At 37.7% G+C, this 22,689-nt stretch overlaps 2 protein-coding genes across 5 annotated transcripts; both read left to right on the top strand.

Moving 5' to 3' along the window:
• The first annotated feature begins 461 nt into the window (after positions 1–461).
• Positions 462–6,720, top strand: LOC310951234 (eukaryotic translation initiation factor 4E type 3-like). Of its 2 annotated transcripts, none has more exons than XM_083919360.1 (7): positions 462–838; positions 1,663–1,735; positions 2,887–2,981; positions 3,077–3,137; positions 3,887–3,953; positions 4,049–4,204; positions 4,297–6,720. In XM_083919360.1, the coding sequence occupies exons 1-7, from the start codon at positions 678–680 to the stop codon at positions 4,338–4,340; spliced, it is 657 nt and encodes a 218-aa protein (XP_083775486.1). In that variant the 5' UTR covers positions 462–677; the 3' UTR covers positions 4,341–6,720. The 2 variants fall into 2 exon arrangements, with proteins under 2 accessions (XP_083775486.1, XP_083775487.1); XM_083919361.1 differs by having other exon boundaries at positions 794–838; positions 2,884–2,981.
• Positions 6,721–8,657: 1,937 nt separating this feature from the next.
• Positions 8,658–22,660, top strand: LOC310951717 (forkhead box protein P1-like). Of its 3 annotated transcripts, none has more exons than XM_083920098.1 (16): positions 8,658–8,765; positions 11,284–11,424; positions 15,888–16,025; positions 16,109–16,198; positions 17,365–17,485; positions 17,924–18,029; positions 18,167–18,274; positions 18,608–18,695; positions 19,000–19,077; positions 19,177–19,372; positions 19,536–19,612; positions 19,737–19,838; positions 19,999–20,126; positions 21,275–21,329; positions 21,550–21,719; positions 21,833–22,660. In XM_083920098.1, exons 2-16 carry the CDS (start codon positions 11,299–11,301, stop codon positions 21,990–21,992), a joined length of 1,743 nt encoding a protein of 580 aa, XP_083776224.1. In that variant the 5' UTR covers positions 8,658–8,765; positions 11,284–11,298; the 3' UTR covers positions 21,993–22,660. The 3 variants fall into 3 exon arrangements, with proteins under 3 accessions (XP_083776224.1, XP_083776223.1, XP_083776225.1); XM_083920097.1 differs by having other exon boundaries at positions 19,177–19,378; XM_083920099.1 differs by lacking the exons at positions 8,658–8,765; positions 11,284–11,424 and adding an exon at positions 13,235–13,349 and having other exon boundaries at positions 19,177–19,378.
• Positions 22,661–22,689: the final 29 nt, after the last annotated feature.

Below are 22,689 nucleotides of genomic sequence, written 5' to 3'. Positions count from 1 at the left end.
AATAAATGCGTAAAAAATGAATAAATACAGAAATAAAAACAACAAATAAATGACTACATAAATAGATGCGTTGCCAGTTGCAGTGTCTTATTTTGATTTGCAGATTTGTTGTCTCAGTGATTGCCTTTATTAGTCATCGTCGGCTTTTGTTCGTGCTATACATGTTAGAGAAAAAAAGTAAAGCATATAAAAACGCTTCCTCAAAATCAGTTAAATGTAAACGTTAGTGTTTGAAGAAGACTACAGACTGAAGAAGACTGCGCATGTGTAAAAATGACGCGTTCACATCATAGGCTGTATGGTTCACATTTGCGAAAGATGCGTTCGAGTTCAACCTGAGATTATCAACAAATCATTTGAATGCCGCCATAGCAACGAAAAAAGCAGAAAACAATTAAAATATTGTTTACTCTTTTTGCGCAAATAATTATATATTTACGGTTCAGGAAGTATGTGCAGACCCCGGTGATAGAAACTTCTGGATTGGTCTTGTGCGCCGTGGATGCCGCAGGCGGGCGTCATCTTTTCTCTGTTGTGACGGTGAAGCAACCAATGAGTCAGCAGCTGACCGGGGGTTCGCTTTACCTAAGGAACGTATAAATAACGATAACAACCCGGGAGAAAACACCTGCACAGTTTCCTTTTCTCAGTCATACGAGGTTTTCAGCGCTAACGTAATGGCAGTCCCAGTAGCTGCATTACCGCTGAGCACATCCACCAGCCCGGGTCTGCTGGAGCACAACATTCACATCAGCGACAGAGATTTGGGAAGAATTTCAAGTGACGATGAAAACGACACTCTGCCTTTACATTCTCCGTGGACTTTCTGGCTCGATAGGTAAGACTTAGATATGTTTCTACTCTATGTTTACAGTGGCCAGTTTAAAGTAGGGGACATCTTTGTAGCTGACCTTTTTGTTGAGAACAAAGACGAATTCATCCGGCCTGCTATAAGTCAGGCTTTCTTTCAACCCAGATAACAAACAGTAGGTGTGTTTAACAGCGACATAATGGATGTCTTACCCAATTAATCACACAACAGTAACATTACAACAAACACCGCCTGTCAGGGGTGTCGATGCAGCTTTTCGACCAACTTGTTTTCTTCCTGACCTACATACGCAAGTTCTCCACTTGGCAAGATCTTAAAATAAACGAAAGGGCGTCATTATGAGAAACTGGCTGAATATAATAATAATAGTAATGATAATAATAATAGTAATAACTCGACAGCTCAGTTAGAGTTAGCCTCTTTGTATTTTTTATGAAAAGCAATCGTGTGTGTTGCCATTGTTTAGTTGGGCACCTTTTTTCTGTTTGATTAATATAAAAGTGATATTTCATAATTAATGTTAGGCAATCACAACAGAGTTGAACACAGGTGAGTTACACAAGCCTTATCATCCAGTCCGTGCAAATCAGTGGGTGCTCTGTTCAAATGGGGTCAGTGTTGTTTACTGGCTTATTTGTCATCTGACCCCCCCCCCCCCCCCCCCCCCAACTTGTCTGCTCAGAGGGCAGCTTACTGAAACATGTCTGAGTCACGTAGCACTGAAAGAAATGTCAAGTTTGTGGACCTGAGATATTTACAAGCAAATTTAAATGGAATAAATGTAATTTAATTAATATATATATATATATATATATATATACTTTTTTCAGATCTCTACCAGGAACGACGGCAGCTGAATGTGAGTCAAACCTGAAGAAAATCTACACCGTGGAGACCGTCCAGGTAAGATGCTTTACACTCTTGATACACCATACCTACAACGAACATACAAGCACGCTCAGCGTCGCTGCCACACTAGGAGTGGATATGAGGACATTTTTTCAATAGCACATTTCCTCACTTTCACTCAAATCTAGATGATATGCTGATTTTTTTTCCCCACACTGCTGTTTTTTACCCAAATGCACCCAAACCATAGCCAAACTCCAATTAAGACACCCATCAGGAGAAACCCAATGCTTTGTTCCTCAGTGATGTCTCTTTAAACATGAAATAAACAAGTTGCAGGGAACACATACCGGTTCAAACACATACAGTAATAACTCATTGTTGGGTTGTTAGGTAGTAACTAGTTACTAATGTATTATAATAACACATTTGTTTTAAGCAGTAACAAATAGTGTAATGAGTAGTGTAATTGATTACTAATACAATTTCAGTAATAATATTTACCCCTCCAAAAAGTAACGTGCTACAACCTTACAATTGTTCTCACCCCCCACTGATTTGAAATCCAAGAGTCCAATCAGGTACCAGGATTTAATCAGTTTGAGTTTGCAAAGGTATAGGCATAGCGTGAAGTTTGCTTGATGGTTTGAAGGCTTAGCTGCCCTTACGGGTGATTACGCTGACGTTCAGAGGCGCACATGCAACGCTTGAATTTTGAGGAGAAAGGACACAATTACCAATTTTGGGGGGTAAATTGGAAAAGTAATATATCTAGTAGCCCTAACTTGTTGGTAGGAAGTAATGAGCAATGTAATAACATTACTTTTGAAAAGAGTAATGCGTAATAAATTACATTTTTGAGATTAGAGAGCTACTGAACGTGTGTTTGTTGACATGGAAACAAATGGCAATTAACATGTTATTCTGTATAATTACTGACCAAATTAGCGTGGCAGGTTACTTTTAATGTGTCGCTGTGATTATGGCAGGATGTCAAGCTCTACTGAAGCACTGCTTATCATAAGGATTCATTAGTGAATCTTTTTATGTGTGTTTAAGAGCAATGAGGAAAAGACCTTTGGCAGTGATTTTCTACATCGTAACAAATGTGAAATATTAACAAAGCCGACTGTGTTTACTCCCTGTTCCAGTAAATGGTTCAGTAAAATAACCTGTTTCCTCTCTTCCCCTTGGCACTGGAGTAGAACTTTTGGAGAGTTTACAACAACATACCCAGCGTCTCCAGCTTGCCATTGAGATGTAGCTATCATCTGATGAGAGGAGAAAGAAAACCACTCTGGTGAGTTTACATTTAAGATAAATTCACGGATGTGTTTACAGTATTTGAAGTTCTTTAATTGGTTTCTATAACGTTGTCTGCTGTTTTGCATCCAGGGAAGAAGAAAGTAATGCTAAAGGTGGTGTTTGGAAGATGAAAGTACCCAAAGAATGCACTGTAAGTAGTGTTATAAGTATTTACTATATACTACTTTCTATTCTATTTTTATTTTTTATACTATTTAATAGGGATGGGCGTGAGTGATCGATCGCTTGAGTAGTCTTCGTTTCAAATTAACTCCATTGGTAAACAACAGCATTCAAGTTTCTTTGTGTGTGCGTGTGCGTGCAGCACCTCTTGCTTCTGCGCTTGATCCGAGACACAAACACCTTCGATTTTTGGAACCTGCTCTTCGAGATATTGTGTGACCTACATCACAGAGTTACTGTGCAAGACCCAGACGACATGGAGGGGGAAAGCAGTGACGTTTGGGGCCGCAACTTCGCAAGCACAGAGGCACGGGGCACCCTCTTTGGGGAGGACTAATTCAAGTCCAACACGCACATGTACAAAAATCTGAGCATTCTAGCAAAGCAGCACCTGCTGATACCTGCCACCTCTGTGCCAGCGGAGCGCCTGTTCTCCACAGTGGGACTGATCATTAACAGAATGCAAATGCATATATTAATTGCGTTTTCGTAAGGAAACAATGTTTTGAAGTTGTGGTTGTAAAAAGGGTAACTTTGACCGTTTTGATTGGGAATAAGCATTAGGTGTTGGGTAGGCTGTACTGCTGTGAATCATTATTCCTGCAGGAAGATGTTTTGCCTCGATTAAGTACTCAATTGGCCCTCGAGGAATTGATCTTGGAATGAACTACTCGTGCCCATCCCTACTATTTAACTCCTTTGTCTTCATATTTACAGTCCGTTGTGTGGAAGGAGTTGCTATTGGCTACAATTGGAGAACAGTTCAGTGATTATTGTGCCTCAGGTAAATTTCTTTATTGAGTTATGTGAAAAATTTAAAAGACCGAATACTGCAAGTCTAAAATGTATTAATCTCTTTCTGTGTTTCTGTTCTTCCAGATGATGAAGTAGTCGGGGTCAGCGTCAGTGTAAGAGACAGAGAAGACGTGGTTCAGGTCTGGAATGGAAACGCTTCTTGTGCTAACGAGTCAAACATCTTAGGAAGGATCAATGAGCTCCTTCCACAAATACCTTTTAAAGCAGTGTTTTACAAACGTGAGTATTTCCTTATAATATTAACAATAGCATTTAAAAATGACAATAACACAATCATGTATGAGTAATTGTTCTTTTTGCATATATTTCAGCACACGAGGAGCACCACGCTTTTGAAGGAGGTAGAAGACATTAGCACATTTAGCACATCAGAACCCTCAAGATATACTGTACATGTTTTTGCTTATTAACATGTTTTGGGTAATATTTGGGCACATTTTGAAGCAAGTGAGTCCATATTTGCTTAATGTATCAAATTAAAGCTGAGGCAGGAAGTTTTTTTGTGTGCGTCATTCTGCAAAAAAATTCCATAATCAAATAATTATAATTCAAATGGACTGAGAGAAAATTTAGAAAATACATCCCATGACAGAAGACTTTGTCCAATCGTGGGTCATTTAAGGGAGAGGGCATACGTATTTGCTGTTTCACAGATGCAGATGCGCATGCGTGTCCCTTCAGACGATGGAAGCCTGATTCAATGGTGGAAAATGCTGCGATAAAAAGGTGCACATGGGTTCACATGGAGATTAAATGGCCTTTGTATTAGGGAGCTGGGAGGGTAACCCTGTTTGATACCTTGTCCAACTGAATCTGGCTTTTGCATTCTTATGTACAGCCCTGCCGGGTAATGTCTTGATAATTTCAAAAAGGGGTTCATGCCACCTCAAAGGGCTTAACAGGCCCATAAGTTTGCAAGAAAAACACAACAGTGATTCCCATAGAACTGCTGATTTACAGTATAATGGCATCTGGACAGAAATCATGATCGGGATGATTGAAATAAATGACTAGTACTTGTTTAGGTTACTGAAAGAAACACGTGCCAATGCCCATGCTCATCAAGTGAGAGGGGCTTAGAAAAGAGAGGAAAAGGCTGTATTTTAAAAATTCTGATGTTTTCATGTTTTTTTGCCTTTTTCAAAAAACTGCCTACACCAGCTTTAATTACCTCAAAATGCAGCCCATGTATTATTATTCTCAGTGGATGGAATTTCATATCTTCTGAGCACTACTGACATTCATAATAATACCCCAAATACTTTGGCAAAAGCCATTTTAGTTTGATTTTATCTGTGACCGTGTTTGTGTGTTTTTATACTTAAAACCTTTTGCAAATCCTGAACCAAATCAGCAGATCATGTACGTGTACATGTACATGTTAGATTTGTTTAGATGTATTATAGCATATTTTTTGCTGTTTCTTGAGCACAGACAAATCTAGGTCTTTGGATTAAATCTAATTTTTGGATCTAACAGAAGGCCCAGTTCCACAAAACAGGCCTTTATCTTAACAATATATTGCAAGGCTTTTCTAGTGAGCTCTTTTCTCTGTTTTGTATGTTACAGCCAAAATACTATAGCCTAACATTAATATTTAGTATGCTGTATTGCACATTCTTTGTTTTTCTTTCTTTTTTTATTAGGATATCAGCAGATTGTAAAAGGAATATGTTCTTGTTAGAATAAAATGACGTCAGTACACAAATCATGAGCAGATGCTGAGAAATATATGCAATCATTTCTATTCTGTAGAATTTGCAATGTCGTGGTTGTTTTATTTTGTTTTAGCATCAAGCACTTTGTTTCTAATTGTGTGTGTGTTTTGAGTTGTAATAACTTGAGACCAAATCCACTTTGGTTTTGTGTTTTTGCTTTTCTGCTTTTGATGACACAGTTGAAACTATATATTTTTATGTATTCACATGACCTTGTTAAAATTCATTTTGTGAAGCCTAGCCTTCGTATATTATATTAGCCCGAAAAAGTCTGTGGAAAACCAGAGAAAAAAAAGATCACTTTCTTTCCTCGAGGGACTGCTTGGGGGCTTAATTAGCGTATTTATATAAATCTTAGGTGTTTGGTGAAGTTTTGCAGAGGTTGGTCAGAGATGATCTACTACTGATGCACCAAAACAAATTTCAGTGTCTCAAATCCATAGCTTTTAAGATTTTTTTCCTGTGGTGATGTAAAAGAATGTGTTTGTGTTATTGAAAATCATATGAGGGAAATGTTCTAATTAAAAATGTTAGACGGAGTGACTAGTCTAGGTTGCATAGATGCATACTTGTACCATTATAATTAGGCATTTAAGGTAATGTCTATGTTGCTATGGAGTATGCATTGAAGCCCACAGAAAGACTGCTGCTATGTTGGAAGTATTTATGATCATATGATCATGATTTAGGCTTGAATGCTCTGACAAACAATATTCACAGGAGGAGGTAGTTTTCAGACAACTGACTTTGCCAAACTTGCTTCATTTTCCTTTTATTCTTCTGTCGATCATGTTATATAAGCACATACTGTAGGATAAGAGAATACTGGACCCTTGCACATTAATACACTTGACCACTCATTTCAGATCTCAGACTTTGTAACTGATTGTTGATCTTGGATGGTGCCTTGTGTTTACCAGCAGTTTAGAATGTCATCTGTCTCCAGCATGTTGAAATTGTATATAGTTATGTTTCTCTGTTAGTTTTACACGTGTTTGAGAAATAAAGACACCTAAACTTTCACACTTTGTTGTTTGGAGTATTTACTGTATGTGTGATGAGAACATCAATACTGAATTGAATTTAAATAAAGGCATTTTCATTTCACCTTTTAGACTTAGCCAGTCTTCAGACCCTTTATTGGCAGAAAATCTTTCTTTCTTGTCCACTGTTGGATTCCAAGACGTGTACATGAATTTGCACTGGCTAGAGTTTTTTTTTTTTTTTGCATAAAATCAAATAAAAGATCAAATTAAACTTTTTTTTATTTTTTTATCCCTAGAAGATTTCTGCAGCAGTTATTAGATAGATTTTAACCCTAACCCTAACCCTCCATTTCATGGCGACCAAAAGGAAAATGTCTCCATCTTGTGGTTGCATCAATGAATGGACATAAAAAAATAGTTCACAAAAAGGCTACATTTTGAACGACACATCAATGTGTGAAGGGGTAGCAATATAATTAGGCTACATAAAGACAAGTGGTTATTGCAGTGAGCATCATTAGCCTAACTGCAGCACCAATGTGGATGGATGAAATGCCTTTTAATGACTTAGAGACTATGTGGTGAGTGATGCAAAGAGACATTAATCCACACATCTGCGTTTGTACTGGACATAGAAGCCTTCCTGCCCGCATCAATGCAAGCTTTAGTGTGATGGGGGCTGTCAAAAAATAAAGTTACTAGATATGACACAATGTTTTGTATATAGGGGAGACTGCACATGCTTAGTAGTCCTTATTCAATTCAATTCATTCAGTCATTCAATTGTATCTGCAACTCTTCTGTTGATACTGTTGTTTTACCTCATAAACGGTAATTTGATTTCAGTTTAAATAAGATTTTTTTGTCATTTCTTTGCTTTTCACCCTTATTTCAAATGGAAAGAATAACAATTGTGCATATAACTCACAGGGTAATACTTCTATCAATGTTTTGACATTATTTTTATTTTTATTTTTACAACTAGGACATGTTACATTTCTGGTTTTGTTTATCATCAAATAGTATGAACAATTGACAGCATGACAACATAGACTCAAAATATATTTTTAATTCAATAAAGAGTAATGGGAATGAAGGGGTTGCCTTGGACATTTTGACTTCATGTATACCGGTATGTATACAGTATAGATGTAATTCACCTAGTAATATGAAGAGATTAATTATGTTACATTTGTCATTGTGAGAGAAGGAGCAAAAAATAATATTTTTTCTCATCGAAGTGATACCCAACTGTAGTTTTAGCAAAAAATATTTTTTTCCAAATCTTTCCAAAAGGACATGTTAGTCTTTTTTGCAATACCAATTCAATATATATTTATATTCTTTATTTGCAATTTGAACAAAAATAGAACAAACAGAACAGTATGGCATCATACTTGACAAAGATATATATGTGTGTAAAGACAGAAAACAATACACATTAAATTATAATGACATTACATAAGAATACTTAATAAGATACAAAGGCATGGCGAAAAAGAAGACAATAAGTAAAGTCAAAACAGATACATGTAAAGAACTTTAATTAAGATGCGGGCTATACTGTTATAAATCTTTAAAAAAGTCATGTAACTTATCTGTGGTATAATTACATTTCTTATTATTGATAATCTGGATAATTTGAAGGGATTAAAGTTTGGTCGAGATTTGGAGAACTTGGCTTCATGGATATGATGCTTCCCTTGAAGAACTAGTAAATTGACAACCCACTGTATTGTTTTGTCTTGGTTTTCATAGCAGGTAATGATGTCTTTTGCTTCCAATTTAATTAAGTGTTTGTGCTGAATACTAAAAAAGCTTTCAACTTTTTTCCAGAACTCCAAAGTACACTGACACTCCCAGAATAAATGCGTAATAGTTTCATCTCCAATCTAATACCAATTCAATATGACCTGTAACAGTAACGCGCGTGACGTCACCAATGTTTACTTTCACATAAGCCCCGCCCCCTGTTAGCAACTTGTAGCTAGCTCGCTACCAAGGAAGGCAGCGCTCCGAGATCTCTTCCTCAGACACCACCGCGAGTCAAAGCCTGTCAGCCCGTGACATAATTCGGTGAGTAAACGTCGATTCAACAGCGCGCTGACACTGACTGAATGATTGTTGAATATAACGTTAGATTAATTGTGATGTTACCACTGTGTCGAGAGAAACGTTTTCTTACCAGCTAGCGGTACGAAAGGCTGCTAGCTTTTGTTGTTGCTGTTGACGCCTCCCGCGAGGTTGGTCGAAAACTGTTTTTCCAGACTAGCTAACGCTTGTCGATCAAACACAGCACGATATGCAACACTGTGGTATTTATATAGGTTTACATAGTAACTTTGAAACCTGCGTATTTTTCTCATTTGAAATTGCCTAGTGAAAGGCTCAAGTCCTCAACCCAGACCTCACACTGCAGCGGTTGTTGTTAACGGATATCGATTCCATTCATATTAAGCTACATAATGATACATTGTATCAACAGAACTAATGTAATCTCAGACGACGTTACAACGGTGTCGGTGTCGATGGGAGTGGAGGTAGCGTTCCGTGTTGCTAAGTTAACTTAGGACAGTGCGAACCCAGCTATTCTAACCGCGATTATATGATTGAGACAGACTTTGATTATGAATTTCTACTAACACGGGCCAAGTCAACCCAAGATCGGGAATGATCGCACTGATGGTGATCAATCGGGCCCGGATGACGAAAACGGGATATCACCTGAGAGGTTTATTTATGTTAGATCAACCTCATGTAAGAACTAACGTTACTCTAAAAGCCTGTGTATTTCAGTTTGTGGGGCGACCTTGTGGAATGGACTTAGCAATGAAATAAAACAAAACCATGATATTATACAGTTCAAAAATAGATGCAAGAAAACAATATTTGACGATGAAACGTGAACGTAAATATGTATTTATTTATTGCATTATAATTAGTTTATTGTTGCAGTACGATGTTGTTGTATGTCTGCATTCTCCTTTGCAGTATACACACACACATTTTAAATGCTAATTATAATATATTGCAGCAACAAGCTGTAGGTAATTGATAATTATTAGACACAATTTGTTTTTGCTTTTAAATGGGTGGTCTTCAGTGTCAGCAAATGTTCACAAAACATCAAGTTAATTCTGATGCATATTGGAGAATATTGTGCCTTTTATCTGTATCATCCATCCCAGTCTTTATACAAATGTTTAAGCATCAGTCATTTATCTAAAAGTATATTCTTGTGCATTTTCAAGGGGAATTCATGATTTAAGCTTTTGGACATGGGTAGCCAATAGCCGTACCAGTTTGGATGAAACTAGTTGTTAAAAACGATATTATTATTCTTAAGGGAGAGGGTGTATATTGTTTGTTCCTTCTTACGGAAAGGCCTCTTCGCAGTGTTTCCTTTACATTCTTTGAAGGGTTGCCCCTGTGGTGAGAACCCTTCAAATACAAGATATGGGCTTATTACACAGCCCATCCCGAAAACTTGCAGCATGACTCTTCAATTATCAATATCCTACAGAATCCAGATAATATCTGGTTTTAAAGGAATGCACAATGGAACTAATGTGGAATAAACACAGTACTCATCCTGGTTCTTACAGCCCAAATCACCCCTGACGTCTGCAAAATGTCTACAGGAAACACTGCCCTTTGTCTTCAGAACTAATCCTGGTCCTGAAAGCAAATGTAAACAGAGTGGAAACCACACAAACAACTCCCTGTTTTCGTTTGATATGTTTTAGATTCAGATTGGCCAAGGTATGATGCATTGATGCAGCTAGTCATTACTCACTAGTAGTCATTTTTAGTAATTCTCAAATGCAGGAAACACTGTCTGCTGTTCGCTTTTTTTTAAATTTGTGTAGCTAACTGTTGGTACAGTTTTGGTCACAAGTTTATCCGAGTCTAATTGGATCATCTGTCAGATGTTTCCTAAATGTTGATGTTGTCTCTTGATTAACAGATTGATTTCGATATGTGAATTTGATATTTGGGTAGCCCTGAAAGTAATTACATTATCCATGTGGCTGTGTATGTGGCCTGTTTCATTTGATGCGTTCTGTGTAGGTTTCCATCTGCTCACATTATTTGTTTGCCTGCTTTATTTACCTTTGTTTATGTTGCTTAGCTTTTGACTCAAACACACCCAAGCTGTATACATAAAAGCCTACTTGCGTATTGTACTACCTGCCACAGCCGTTTATCGCACCACCTGGTTAATGGTAAATTGTTCCAAAAGGAAGATATGTTTGCACATAAACACAGACCCAGGGCCCCTGTGTTTACAGTAGTCATGGCAGCACTCGGTTATTCAACAAATAGACCTAGCATGTTCCTCTCTCACTCATAGAAGAGAATGTTAGTCTTAGTGGGTGGAGCTATAACACTAGTTCCTAACATTTAGTGCTGTCTCTTTTTTACATTAGACACGGGTTAAGTTTATTTGACATGGTTGGCTTATTACAGAGACTTATCACCTTGTGACATAAAAGGCTTGTCAACACACCAAAAAAGTGTCTGCTCCCCATGTGTCATTATATTGTACTGCTTTATCAAGTGTTTTTCCATTTATATGTATTTCGTTTCTCAGGTCAGTGAAGTCCAGATGCATGAGTCTGGGTCAGAACCAACAAGCCACATCATTCCAGCAAGTCAGACAGAGAACGGGAATAATACTGAGAATGAGAGTCGAGTGAGGAGCAGCCACACTCCTCCTCCAGAGGCACCCAGGGTCAGTAATTCCCAGCTGAATCCGTTCAACACATCAGCAATAGCTTCCAAAAGCTTTTTTATTGTTTTTTATTGTATCTCTATTGCTGAGTCTTGCATACTCCACAAAAAAATATCTTAATGATGCTGTACATGTAAGTATGAGCTGAATTGGTTTGCTGATTAACTGAGTAGTAGTTCAACAGCAAATTAATCTACAGCTATTTTGACAGTTGTTCGAGTCCTCTTTCAAGCCAAAATGGCAAACACCTCCTGGCTCCAGCTTTACAAATGTGAAGATTGGCTGCTTTTTATGTGTTACTTGATGGAAAAACAGCCTATCTTTGCCCTTTGGACTGTTTTCTTTTTTTATTATTCTTTCACATTTTATTGACAAGTCGAATCAAGTCCAAGTGTTTGTCATATTCACAGTTAAAAACAAGTTGCAACAAGAAATGCTATCTTTGCCTTCCACTCTGAATGTTGTTTGCAAGGAAATGCAAGGTATAAATATATATATACTACAAGTACAAGACGCAAACAAATCTGTGCAAGTTACTATGCAGACAGCAGGGACTTGTCTGTGAGTGTGCAGTGTGATGCCTGCATTTTGACACTCCTGTACCTCCTGCCAGTGGGTAAACATTGATAGATATAAGATGATAATCTGCGACTAATCAATAATGAAAATAATATGTAGTCTCATCTCTATTCAGGTGATGTAGTGGGATTTATCACATTATCATAGCATCTTACCAGTCTCTTCTGACAAATGTGTGTTGATATTGAAAACAAGAAGGGGCACATTGATGTGTAGTTAGGATCTTGATTTGTCATTTGAGGCAACAAGCTTCTCAACTGTGAGGATATTGTGTATTTCTGATAGCAATTCTTTGGGTTTTGGATTTTTCAACAGACAAAAAGCAATTTTCAGATGTCACTTTGGACTGTAGAAAAGCGTGCTGGACTTTTTTTTAATTAAGGATGCACCAATTGTGAAATTCTGGGCCAATACAGTTTTTTTAAATTAACATTTTGATAGCCGATGCTCATGTATTTTTGTATTGTCTATTATGTTTGAACTGAACTGTTTTAAAGTCATTCAGCCCATCATTCCACTATTTTGAAGGAGCACAGATTCAGTCGTACTAACAACCTTTGATATAATCCTCTTTCACATGAAAAAGATTATTTAAAAAAACTGCTTCAAAAGCCTTTTTAGCCTTCTAACATATCTTATTTGTCCGATATTGATGTCCAGCCGATAAACCCCTACTTTTTTATACATCCAGCTATAAATATAAAAATAATAATTGTCTGATTCCTACAAAATGAATGAATGAATAGTTAGTTGAAGCAAGTGATGTGTTCAGAAAAGTGTTTTTGCCGTTGAGAGCAAATTATTGTTATTTTTTTACTTTGTTACAATACCATACAGCCGCAGAGGGACACGTGTAAATGTCAACACTAAAATGTGTGTTGCAGCTTTTACTTTTTAAGTGTGAATCACAATTAGTTATACTGCATTTGAATTTATGTTCAGCTGGTGTGGTATCCAAACATTATATCTTGTCTTGTCAGTATTCACACATTTATGGCAGACAGCGTATTGTTATAAGACAATGTGAGGTACTTTATTTATTTTTTTACATGTAAAGGTATCCCTGAAAATCTTGCTGTGAGTGTCTCAGATTCTTCCAACTGCAGTGTTTTATATTTATGCTGAAGGGGAGCACAGGGGTGGGGGGAGGTTGTACTGAGGGCGGAGAAGGGGAGGGCGGGCACAGCTCCTGCTGGGCGGAGGATCAGTGTTTTATTGTTAGTTTTGTTCATGCTCATGTCATGTAGGTTAGTGAGGCTCTGTGTTATCAGTCAGAGCAGTATTGCTGAGCAGCATTTGGGGTTTTTTTTACTGCCGAAAACTGACTTTTCAATGGAGACTATCAGGTTAGTCCAAATACTTTTGTACTTTGTTTTATAAGATAGGCTATTTTCAAACTATTTTGCTTTGTTTTTTACGAAAACTGTCATTTTTCTGTGGTTATTGTATTGTGTATTCACTCTTAAATTGAGTTACCAAATATGTATGTATTCGCAAATGTGACTCTTTCTCAGGCCACACCCCTTAGAGCATATTAATACAAACTTAATCTCATAAGGGAAAGTACAGCAGATTGTGTTTGTTTTTCAGCAAGTCTTTAGCGTTCCTATTTGCTGTCAGTCATCTCAGAGTTCACAAGACCAGTCTTGCTGGAACCGATCTGTGTTTACACTCACTTGCTCACTGGTATGACTTTCAACAATAACAACAACAGAAGATGTTTGGACTTGCTGGCTACCATGGCAACAGGGATTAGGCAAAGGCTGTTGTTGTGTTGATGGTGTCCACAGAAAAATAGAGGGGCCAACTGGCTCTCTTTGTGGGATAGACCTGTTTTCATTGCTTTGGTGGCCACCTCTGGAGCATTGAATTTCATAAGAAAGGACAAAGTAGGAGGCCGTCATCTGTTATTGTTAGCCCAAAGCCTGTGAAATTCACTGTCAGTTTGTTTACCCGATTCAAAACAGATACTGCTTTTCAGAGAAATGTTTGTTTGTGGTTCAGACCTTAATTAAAATATGAATCTCAAGTTCTGTTTTCATAAACAGGCTCTGTATGCTTTTTTTTATTCATTATTTACATGTCTGTGCAATTTTGATTACTCTGTTTATGTTTACTGTAAACATCCCTTGAGCTGTGAGGCTTGACAGTGAGGGGGATGGTGTGGTAATTGCTGCATGCCTTGCAGAGGATGTTGTTGTTTTTGTGGTATTGGTTGTTGTTGTTGTTTTGATGGAGCTCTAATTCCCTTAGGGCAATGTTGTTGTTGTTGTTGTTTTTGCTTGGTTCATTTTTAGCACATATGGCAGTAGAGGCAAGATCAGCTTGCTAGATTGACCAGTGAACTAAAAATAATAAATTAGGAGTCCTGTGAGTAACTATGTTTCGCATTTGAAGAAAAGGCAGAGAAATAGACCTGCAACGATTTGATGATTAATTCAGAGGTCTTTAAGATGTGTTTTTTAGGCCAAGGACCCATTAGCTGAAAGAGAGACAGAGAAGGGACCCCTACATATATTATATTAAATTGAGTTTTATATTAAACCGGGCTTACAAGAAGGTGTTGGGGCGGCCTAAAGCCTTTACATGTACCTTTTTTAGATAGCATACGATTCTAAGCTATTAAAAGTATTGACACATTAATATATTTGTAAATTATGTTTTTTATGTTAAACATACTTGTGGAAGATATGGTGAATCCTTAAGCGAAACTCCTATGTGTGGATGCTTACCTTAGCAGCTACCTTACTTTTATGATGTTGTTGTGCAAATTAAATGTTTTTCACACATAGCCATATTTTTATGGTGTGTTGGATTCATGTTAATGTATATTTTCAGACATTTTTTTTTTTTTTTATAGAAAAACAAACTGAGGCGTAGCCCTTCAGGGCTGCAGACTGCCTGTTGAAGATCTCTGGGTTAATAGATTAGTTGACCAACAGAAAATGAAGTAGCAATTCTTTTGATAGTTGAATAATCTCTTGCTCTAGCTTCTCAAATGTGGTGATACTTTTATTGCCATGTCAACACAGTTGATGGGAATTGACCTCACTGTGCTCTTAAAAAAAACACATACGGTAAGTAAATAAAATATGCAAAATAGGATCAGCAACGGTTCTATTTGATTCTTTGCTTTGTTGTACATTATAATAAACTGGATATCTCTGGGGTTTTGCCCAACTCATTATTTTCTGAAATGTAGATGACACAAATAATGTCTTTATCAAGAAACTAATTGTTAGTTGGTCATATTTACTGCATCTTTTTTTACACAACAAATGTTTGGCTGCATTTGTCCTTTTTATTTGCTATTTTTTTCTTTCTTTTTTTCCTAAAGGGTGTTGAGACATTAATGCATATTATATTAGGTATAAAATATTTGACGCTGCATCCTGAAGAGTCCTTTTTTTTTTAAATTAACATCCGCGCACTTAGACCAACAGAGCCGTTACAAATAACCTACTGTTCAGCTGTGGAAATATATTGAGACCTGTTTGTTTCAGTTTTAGTTAAACTTTGGATTTAATTATTTTGGATACAAGAACACATTTTAACCTGACACACTGCTGTCACAGTGAAACTTTTCCTTACACCTTTGTGTTGTACATTACAAACTCTGTATACATGCAGGACTGAGAAATCATGATACTCCAGCAGAAATGTAGCTGTGTCACATAATCCTTTACCCTGATTAAAGAGCTATGGTTCCTCGTTTACATGTAAAAGCACTGATTGTTTGCATAAGAATGCAGTCTAGACAGATTGAATGAAAGTAGCTTGCACGCATACATACACACACACACACCCAGAACAGCACGCCAATGTTGTATATGTTTGTATTGTATGTTTTTAATTACAATTCAGTTTTTTTCTTGATGGTGCAGGTTCCAGTGTCGTTATCAATGATGACCCCACCAGCAGAGGCCCCACAGCAGTTACAACAGACACCACAGCAGCAGGTCCTCAGTCCTCAACAGCTCCAAGCGCTGCTCCAGCAGCAGAAAGCACTCATGTTACACCAGGTAATGTATATTGTGTAAAATGTGTTTGTAATCAAACATAATGCTGTTATTTCTAAACTAAAATTTCATCAACATTTTTGCAGCAACAAATTCAAGAGGTCTTTAAGAATCAGCAAGAGCAGCTAAATATTCAGCTGCTGCAACAGAAGAATGCTGGGATTGTCAGTCAAGAGGTAACTTGTATTCATTAAAGCATTATTTTTATCCGTTCATGAGTATTTGGTCAATCTTTGGTTATTGTGGCAATATAAGGATATTTAAATCCTGAAGAAGTACTGAAGATACTTAACATTATAATTATAGTAATTATTATAACCGGTTTCTCATACCGCACAGCCTGGAATATCACTTTCAAAATGTACAGTTCTCTGTGACGTCAAGGAGTAATAAGGTCCTGGCTCTCCATAGTGTGTAAGTAACAAAAAATAGCACTTTAAGGTGAAGCTGTAACATGATTATATAGAAAGTGTTTTTAGCTGTGGAAGGCACTTATTTGTAATGGTTTCGAATTGGTTTGAAGGCGGTTGCAGGCAGTATTTCCACTTCAGGTGCTTAGAATTTATCCATCTTAGTGCATTGCATGTTCACAAACTACATGTAGCTCTGTCCCAGTAGCCAAGTGCCAGCAGAATTTCAATCACACACACACACACACACACACACACACACACACACACACACACACACACACACACACACACACACACACACACACACACACACACACACACACGCGCGCACACACGCAGACAGACAGACAGACACACACAAACAAGCTTGTGTTCGTGTATTTACATCACTTCATGGAAATTCACAACTCATAGTGGGCACTTGGATGAGTGCATAAGGCAGCAGGTGTTGGAGACAAGGACAACAATTTGATTTGCTCTAAGCAGAAATGTGTTCTTCCATTAGAATCTGTTGGACAAAATTATAATAGAGGAAAACTTGGTAGCCTTTATGCTCACAATGTTTGACCAACAGAGAATATTAAGATAAATGTAAGCAGCATCAGACTTGACCAGGGCTAAAATCGATGTTTGTTTCCAAACAGCTAATGAAATTAGCTCATTTCTTTACCCGTAAGCTGTGTGATTGACAGCGCCTGACGTTACGGTTACCCAGTGCGACAGAGCTTTACATTGCATGACATTTACGTCACATTTTCAAACCTACAAAATACGTCCATCGTGGCGTCTAGTGGTATGCATTCTCTATCATATCATCTTCTTAGAGCTGATTTATCTTGGGTAAAGATTTCTAGACGAATCCAAGATCGAGCTATATTCAGTACGAAGAATGGAGAAGGCATTTATTTACTGTTATCTCTCTGTGACAGCTGACAGCCCAGCAGATTGCCATCCAGCAGCAGCTCCTTCAGGTGCAGCAGCAACATCTCCTCAACCTGCAGAGACAAGGCTTGCTGTCTGTCCTTCCCACCAGCCCCATTGCACTCACAGGTATGTTGTGTTACAGTCCTTACTCAGATTATGGAAAACTCAGAAAACATCTAAAATTGTTGACCACATTTTCAGTTATGGAACACACATCAGGTCATGACCTGGAAAATCTTGGGTTGTCATTCTATGAAAATATTTTCCTTTAGCTGTTAATGCACTTCTATGTTAGAGCTTCATCTGAAGGGGCCAGGTTATGTTCAGGATCATATTAACGTTCAAATGATAACGTTCATTTATGGACCAGAGTATTTTGAATAGGTTATTGCGGAAACATTCTGTATAGGCTGCTGTTGAGCGGCAAAGAAGAGTTGATTTATGGGAAAACCACCATTTTATCCGAGTGAAACTACTTTAAAAAGAATCGGGGCTGTAATATGTGGTATCAGATTGGGGTACCCCAGTGTATTGTCACATAACAATTTATGTATGCAATTTCAGGCTGTGAGAATGGTAGCATCCTGTTCGATGGTGGAGACACCAGAGAGTCTTCCAGTCAACAATCTACCACCAACGGTCATCACACTCTTCTGAAGCGGAAAGAAAGGTGCTTTAGCAGTTTGTACTGTCCTGTCAGAGCTTTAGTTTCTATACATCTTGTTCTTGTATCCTGTTTCATTGTGCTTGAGCATCAAGCAACATGTTATCTGTATCAGTTATGGTTAATTTTTGTGCTTGTTGCAGTGGGTCACTGGATGAAAACAAACAGAATAGCCATGCACTGTATGGTAATGGCATGTGTAAATGGCCTGGCTGTGAGACTGTCTTTGGAGACTTCCAGGCATTTCTCAAGTGAGTGGTGAATTTTTGCATTCCTCGATAGCTGGCGTAAATTTTATTTGCATCTATCAAGATGTAGCATATGTCAGATAGAGTACATGTGTAGAGAAACGTATGCATATGCTGTAATTTATATTTCTACACAGGAGCTGTAATTGTCACATTTTAATCAGAGCTAGCTTTCAGCATTCATCTTAAACATAACTTCCTCTTATTTTACCATGATGTAGTTCCTATTTTTGTGGCATTAAGCCCTGTGTTGAATGTGTTGAAAATTCAAGTTGAAATACATTTTGGTGTGGTTTCTCTGAAGTATATCATGATTTTGAATGTGCTTGTCTGCAGACATTTGAACAATGAACATACACTGGATGACAAGAGCACAGCACAGTGTCGTGTGCAGATGCAAGTGGTTCAGCAACTGGAACTGCAGGTACAGATTTGATTTATCTTCTTATAACTGATAATAATAATAATTCTTAATCAAACAACAAAGGGAATGACACATCTTTCATATCAGCAGATTATATTTAGAAATATTTAGTTTTAGTTATAAAAAACTGAATGTGTGACAAATATTAAGAGTGGTGTTGTGTTTTCACACCAGGCCTGGAAATAGAAGTGACGTCATTAGATAATGACACTTTTCAGGATTGCCCGAAACCAACACTGAATGTAACACAATCCGTGAATTCACCAACTCTCAACTTCTATTTCTGTCTTCTCATCTAACACAGTTGAAAAAGGACAAAGAGCGCTTGCAAGCTATGATGGCTCATCTGAAGTCCTCTGAACCCAAAACCGCAGCGCAGCCTGTAAGTACCTGCTATGACTGTTTCCTTCAATTAAAATAAATATTGTTTTGCTTGTAGTTACACTGCCATTTTGCTGACTTAACTGCTTTGTTTTTTCAGGTGAATCTGGTGTCTAATGTGTCCTTCTCCCAGGCAACATTGCCCAAAGGCCCTCCTCCTATGAGTTTGTCTCAGAGTGCCACGGCACCATCCACACCCCTGACACCGCTCTCCGAATCCCCCTCAGTCCTCACTCCCAATAGCATGTTCACTGGAACCCCTGTACGGAGGCGATATAGCCGCTCTGTGAGCCAAGGTAACGGTGAGATCATGAATTCATCAACTGAAACATGCTCCTGCAAAAATGCACGTAAAGAAAATTTCATTGGGACACAGAGAAATTGTGAACAATTATTTTCGGATTATTTGTTTCATGTTCATTCTGTATATGTTCATGTGTGAATGTTGTCTTTCCACAGATATAGTTGATAATAAGGAGTTCTACTTGAGCACAGAAGTTAGACCTCCATTTACATATGCGTCTCTTATAAGACAGGTAATGTGTACTTTGCTAGTTTGACATTTCATTTTGCATAATAATAATCCAACATTAAACAGATCCACTTTTTCTAATTGTCTAATTACCAATATATTTTACACATTCTTTCTCTCCCTTTCAGGCAATATTTGAATCACCTCGCAATCAGCTGACATTAAATGAAATCTACAACTGGTTCACAAGAAACTTCGCATATTTCAGGCGCAATGCAGCTACCTGGAAGGTATGAACTCTGTTACATATTAAGTGTTTTTGAATATTAATATAAAACTGGAAAAGTCTTGTCTGCATCAATATTTAGTTTTCATGTAACTGTATAAATGCAAATTCAGTACCTAAGGCATGTAGAAGTCCTAATTTTATTCTCTTCTTTGATGTTCCAGAATGCCGTCAGACATAATCTCAGCCTCCATAAATGCTTTGTACGTTTGGAAAATGTGAAGGGAGCTGTGTGGACAGTAGATGAGATTGAGTTCCACAGGAGAAGGCCCCAGAAGACTGCTGGTAATGGGTAGGTGTTTGACATGAAGCCAGAGCCCTGCTGTGTGTTTTCAGATATAACTAGAAGTCAGATAAGCCTGACATTGCTGACCTTGTGGCTCCACCTAATAAGTACACACAATATTTTTTGTTTTCAAGTTTCAGAGGCTAAATCTCAAGGCGGATTTATAGTTGTATTAGCGGTTGTGAGCATTTATACGTGTGCGTTGGTGTGTCTCTGCACCATGCCATGCAAGCTTGTTGGTAAGGGAGCTAAATAATGCTCCAAAATTGCCTAAATTTGAAAAAAACAGTATGGACATTTTCAAAGGGTAGATATCTGATGAAAATGGGCTCGAGTCTCCCCTTTACAGACATTCACACTTTATCCTAATCAAAAGCCATGTCGCTTTTGCATGCAGTATAATGAGTTATATTCGCTGTTCTAAAAAATGGAGTATTTGAATATTCCTGTGTACAGGGGTCCCTCAACAATCTTGGAATTGAACAAATTGACCAGAAAGCTGGGTCTTTTGTGGATTCCATGAGCCCAATTGTATTAATGTGTGAAGCTGTTAGTCCCCATAGTAGCCATTTCATTGTTAGTGGGACCATTTTTAAAAGCTTACGGTATAAAATGAGCTGTTGTGACCTCTAGGTTATCACAGCCTCATGAAGCTTTACAACCACAAACGAGACCTAGGGCATTCAGAGGTTGTATTGCTTTCCCAGGTGTATTTACATTAAGGGAGATTGTCAAATGAATCCACTTTTATGTGATATATACTGTTTACCTGCTATCTCCCCCTGAATATCTCCTCCTCCCTGCAAAAAAACAGAAAAATGGGTCAATGTGTGTCCCAGAGGGTTTATAGCTAAATGCATGATCATGTTAAAAGACTTAAAGTCATCTTCACCAGTTGATGGACCATGCAGAAGAAATAGAAATAGAGATTACAGTGTTACGGTGTTATTGTACAGTGCAGCGTTTGATAGTATTATAAGCATGATAAACAAAAATGTGAGTTCAGACTGTATTTCACTCTATCTTAGTTTAATTTGAATGGTTACAAGAAAAGGTAACCAGCTTAATTTGAATGGTTACAAGAAAAGGTAACCAGCTTAGTGAGTCTCAAAGACAGGCCTGACTAACTTTTTGTTGCTTTTCTGTACTAATAGGTCTCTGCTGAAGAACTCACAGAACCACCAGAGCTTCGCTGGATCTGCTCCACACGTAAGAGACAAATTATATTTTTAAGCTCTATTTTTCAATAGTATAATGAATTAAGATGACATACAAGAGGCTGCTGCAGTGTATGCATGCATACAAAGCTGAAAGGTGTAACACTGCACTATTCCCACATACTATATATCCCGGTGGTCTGAGAATTGTCACAGCTATATCTTTTATGGGTTGATGCAGTTTTTATAATGAGAGTGTTACATTTTTTCAGAGTGGCTGCCTCGATGGCAACAGCTCTCTCTACAACCCATCTGCCTCTATGGGCAGCATCCCATTTCACTCCCTGCCTCATATTCTCCAAGAGCAGATGAATGGAGTCCTTGCTAATGGATCTGGATACCAAAGTGACAGCAGTGCAACGCAGTCTCCTCCGCAAGCTTTGTAAGTGTCAGCACCAGAGCTAGGTTCCCTGACCTCTTTAGAGCTGTGTCTTTATGATAATTATGTGATTACAAGTCCTGTTCATATTTTTTTTCTGCATTTTATCTAACCAGCATTAAAGAGGAGCAGGAGGATGAGGAGATATGCGAAAGTTATCACTATGAATCTCCGGAGAGCACAGACGAGCACGGCCACAGCCCAGAGGTGAACCACGATGAAGACAACAGCAGCCCAGAGAGGCTTCTTCATTTTGATCGCATGCCTTCTCTCTGACAATGAGGTCCAAATTCTCCACTGCAAAGGCCAGCTGCCTCACTCACAGCCTGCGTGACTTTGTTTTCAAAAAGTTTCCAAAAAAAAAAAACTGCTTCATATACATAACCACATAACCCATAAACACTCACTTCTTTGGGATTTTTTTTAATCAGCATTTCATGTTTTTGTTCTTAATCTAGCGCTCAGTTCTCTCTGTACAGTAGAGTAAAGATCACAAAAACACATCTGTTCATGAATTCTCTTACTTTATGTATGTGTACACAAAAGGACCAAGATGAGCAGAGAAGCCAAAGGAAAGGGAACATTGATAGGTAGCACTTCACAATTAAAAGTGTCCCTCCCCTCCGTATAGCTTCTTTATGCTATGTTGGGGCAACACTACCTGATTTTATTTTACTAGTCATGATGTATAAAAATTTGTAGAGGTAAAAACAAAACAAAAAATGAAAATGTTCACTGCCAACATGATCTGATATATTTGTATTTAAGGTATAATCAATTGATCAAAATAATACGTAGCATCTTTATATTTGTTGGTCTTTTTCACCCCTTCCACAAACATTGCTGAGTTTGCTCTACTTGAGCTTGTAAGAGTAGATAATATAGATTTACCATTATTGTAAACCAATGCATCTCTATGAATAATAAATCCCTCTTGAAAACTGTATCTGTCTTTGATCTAGTTTTATCATTG

This window comes from Echiichthys vipera, assembly GCF_963691815.1.
Source record: "Echiichthys vipera genome assembly, chromosome: 9".
Lineage (NCBI taxonomy): Eukaryota > Metazoa > Chordata > Actinopteri > Perciformes > Trachinidae > Echiichthys > Echiichthys vipera.
This window is presented reverse-complemented; position numbering and strand designations above follow the sequence as displayed.

Bases quoted from the DNA above. Each gene is read 5' to 3' on its own strand.
- LOC310951234 (XM_083919360.1), top strand. From the start codon at position 678: ATGGCAGTCCCAGTAGCTGCATTACCGCTGAGCACATCCACCAGCCCG. The intron at 839-1,662 runs GTAAGACTTAGA...TACTTTTTTCAG, and splicing joins TGGACTTTCTGGCTCGATAG to ATCTCTACCAGGAACGACGG. The intron at 1,736-2,886 runs GTAAGATGCTTT...GCACTGGAGTAG, and splicing joins ACACCGTGGAGACCGTCCAG to AACTTTTGGAGAGTTTACAA.
- LOC310951717 (XM_083920097.1), top strand. From the start codon at position 11,299: ATGCATGAGTCTGGGTCAGAACCAACAAGCCACATCATTCCAGCAAGT. The intron at 18,275-18,607 runs GTGAGTGGTGAA...GCTTGTCTGCAG, and splicing joins GACTTCCAGGCATTTCTCAA to ACATTTGAACAATGAACATA. The intron at 21,720-21,832 runs GTAAGTGTCAGC...TTATCTAACCAG, and splicing joins CAGTCTCCTCCGCAAGCTTT to CATTAAAGAGGAGCAGGAGG.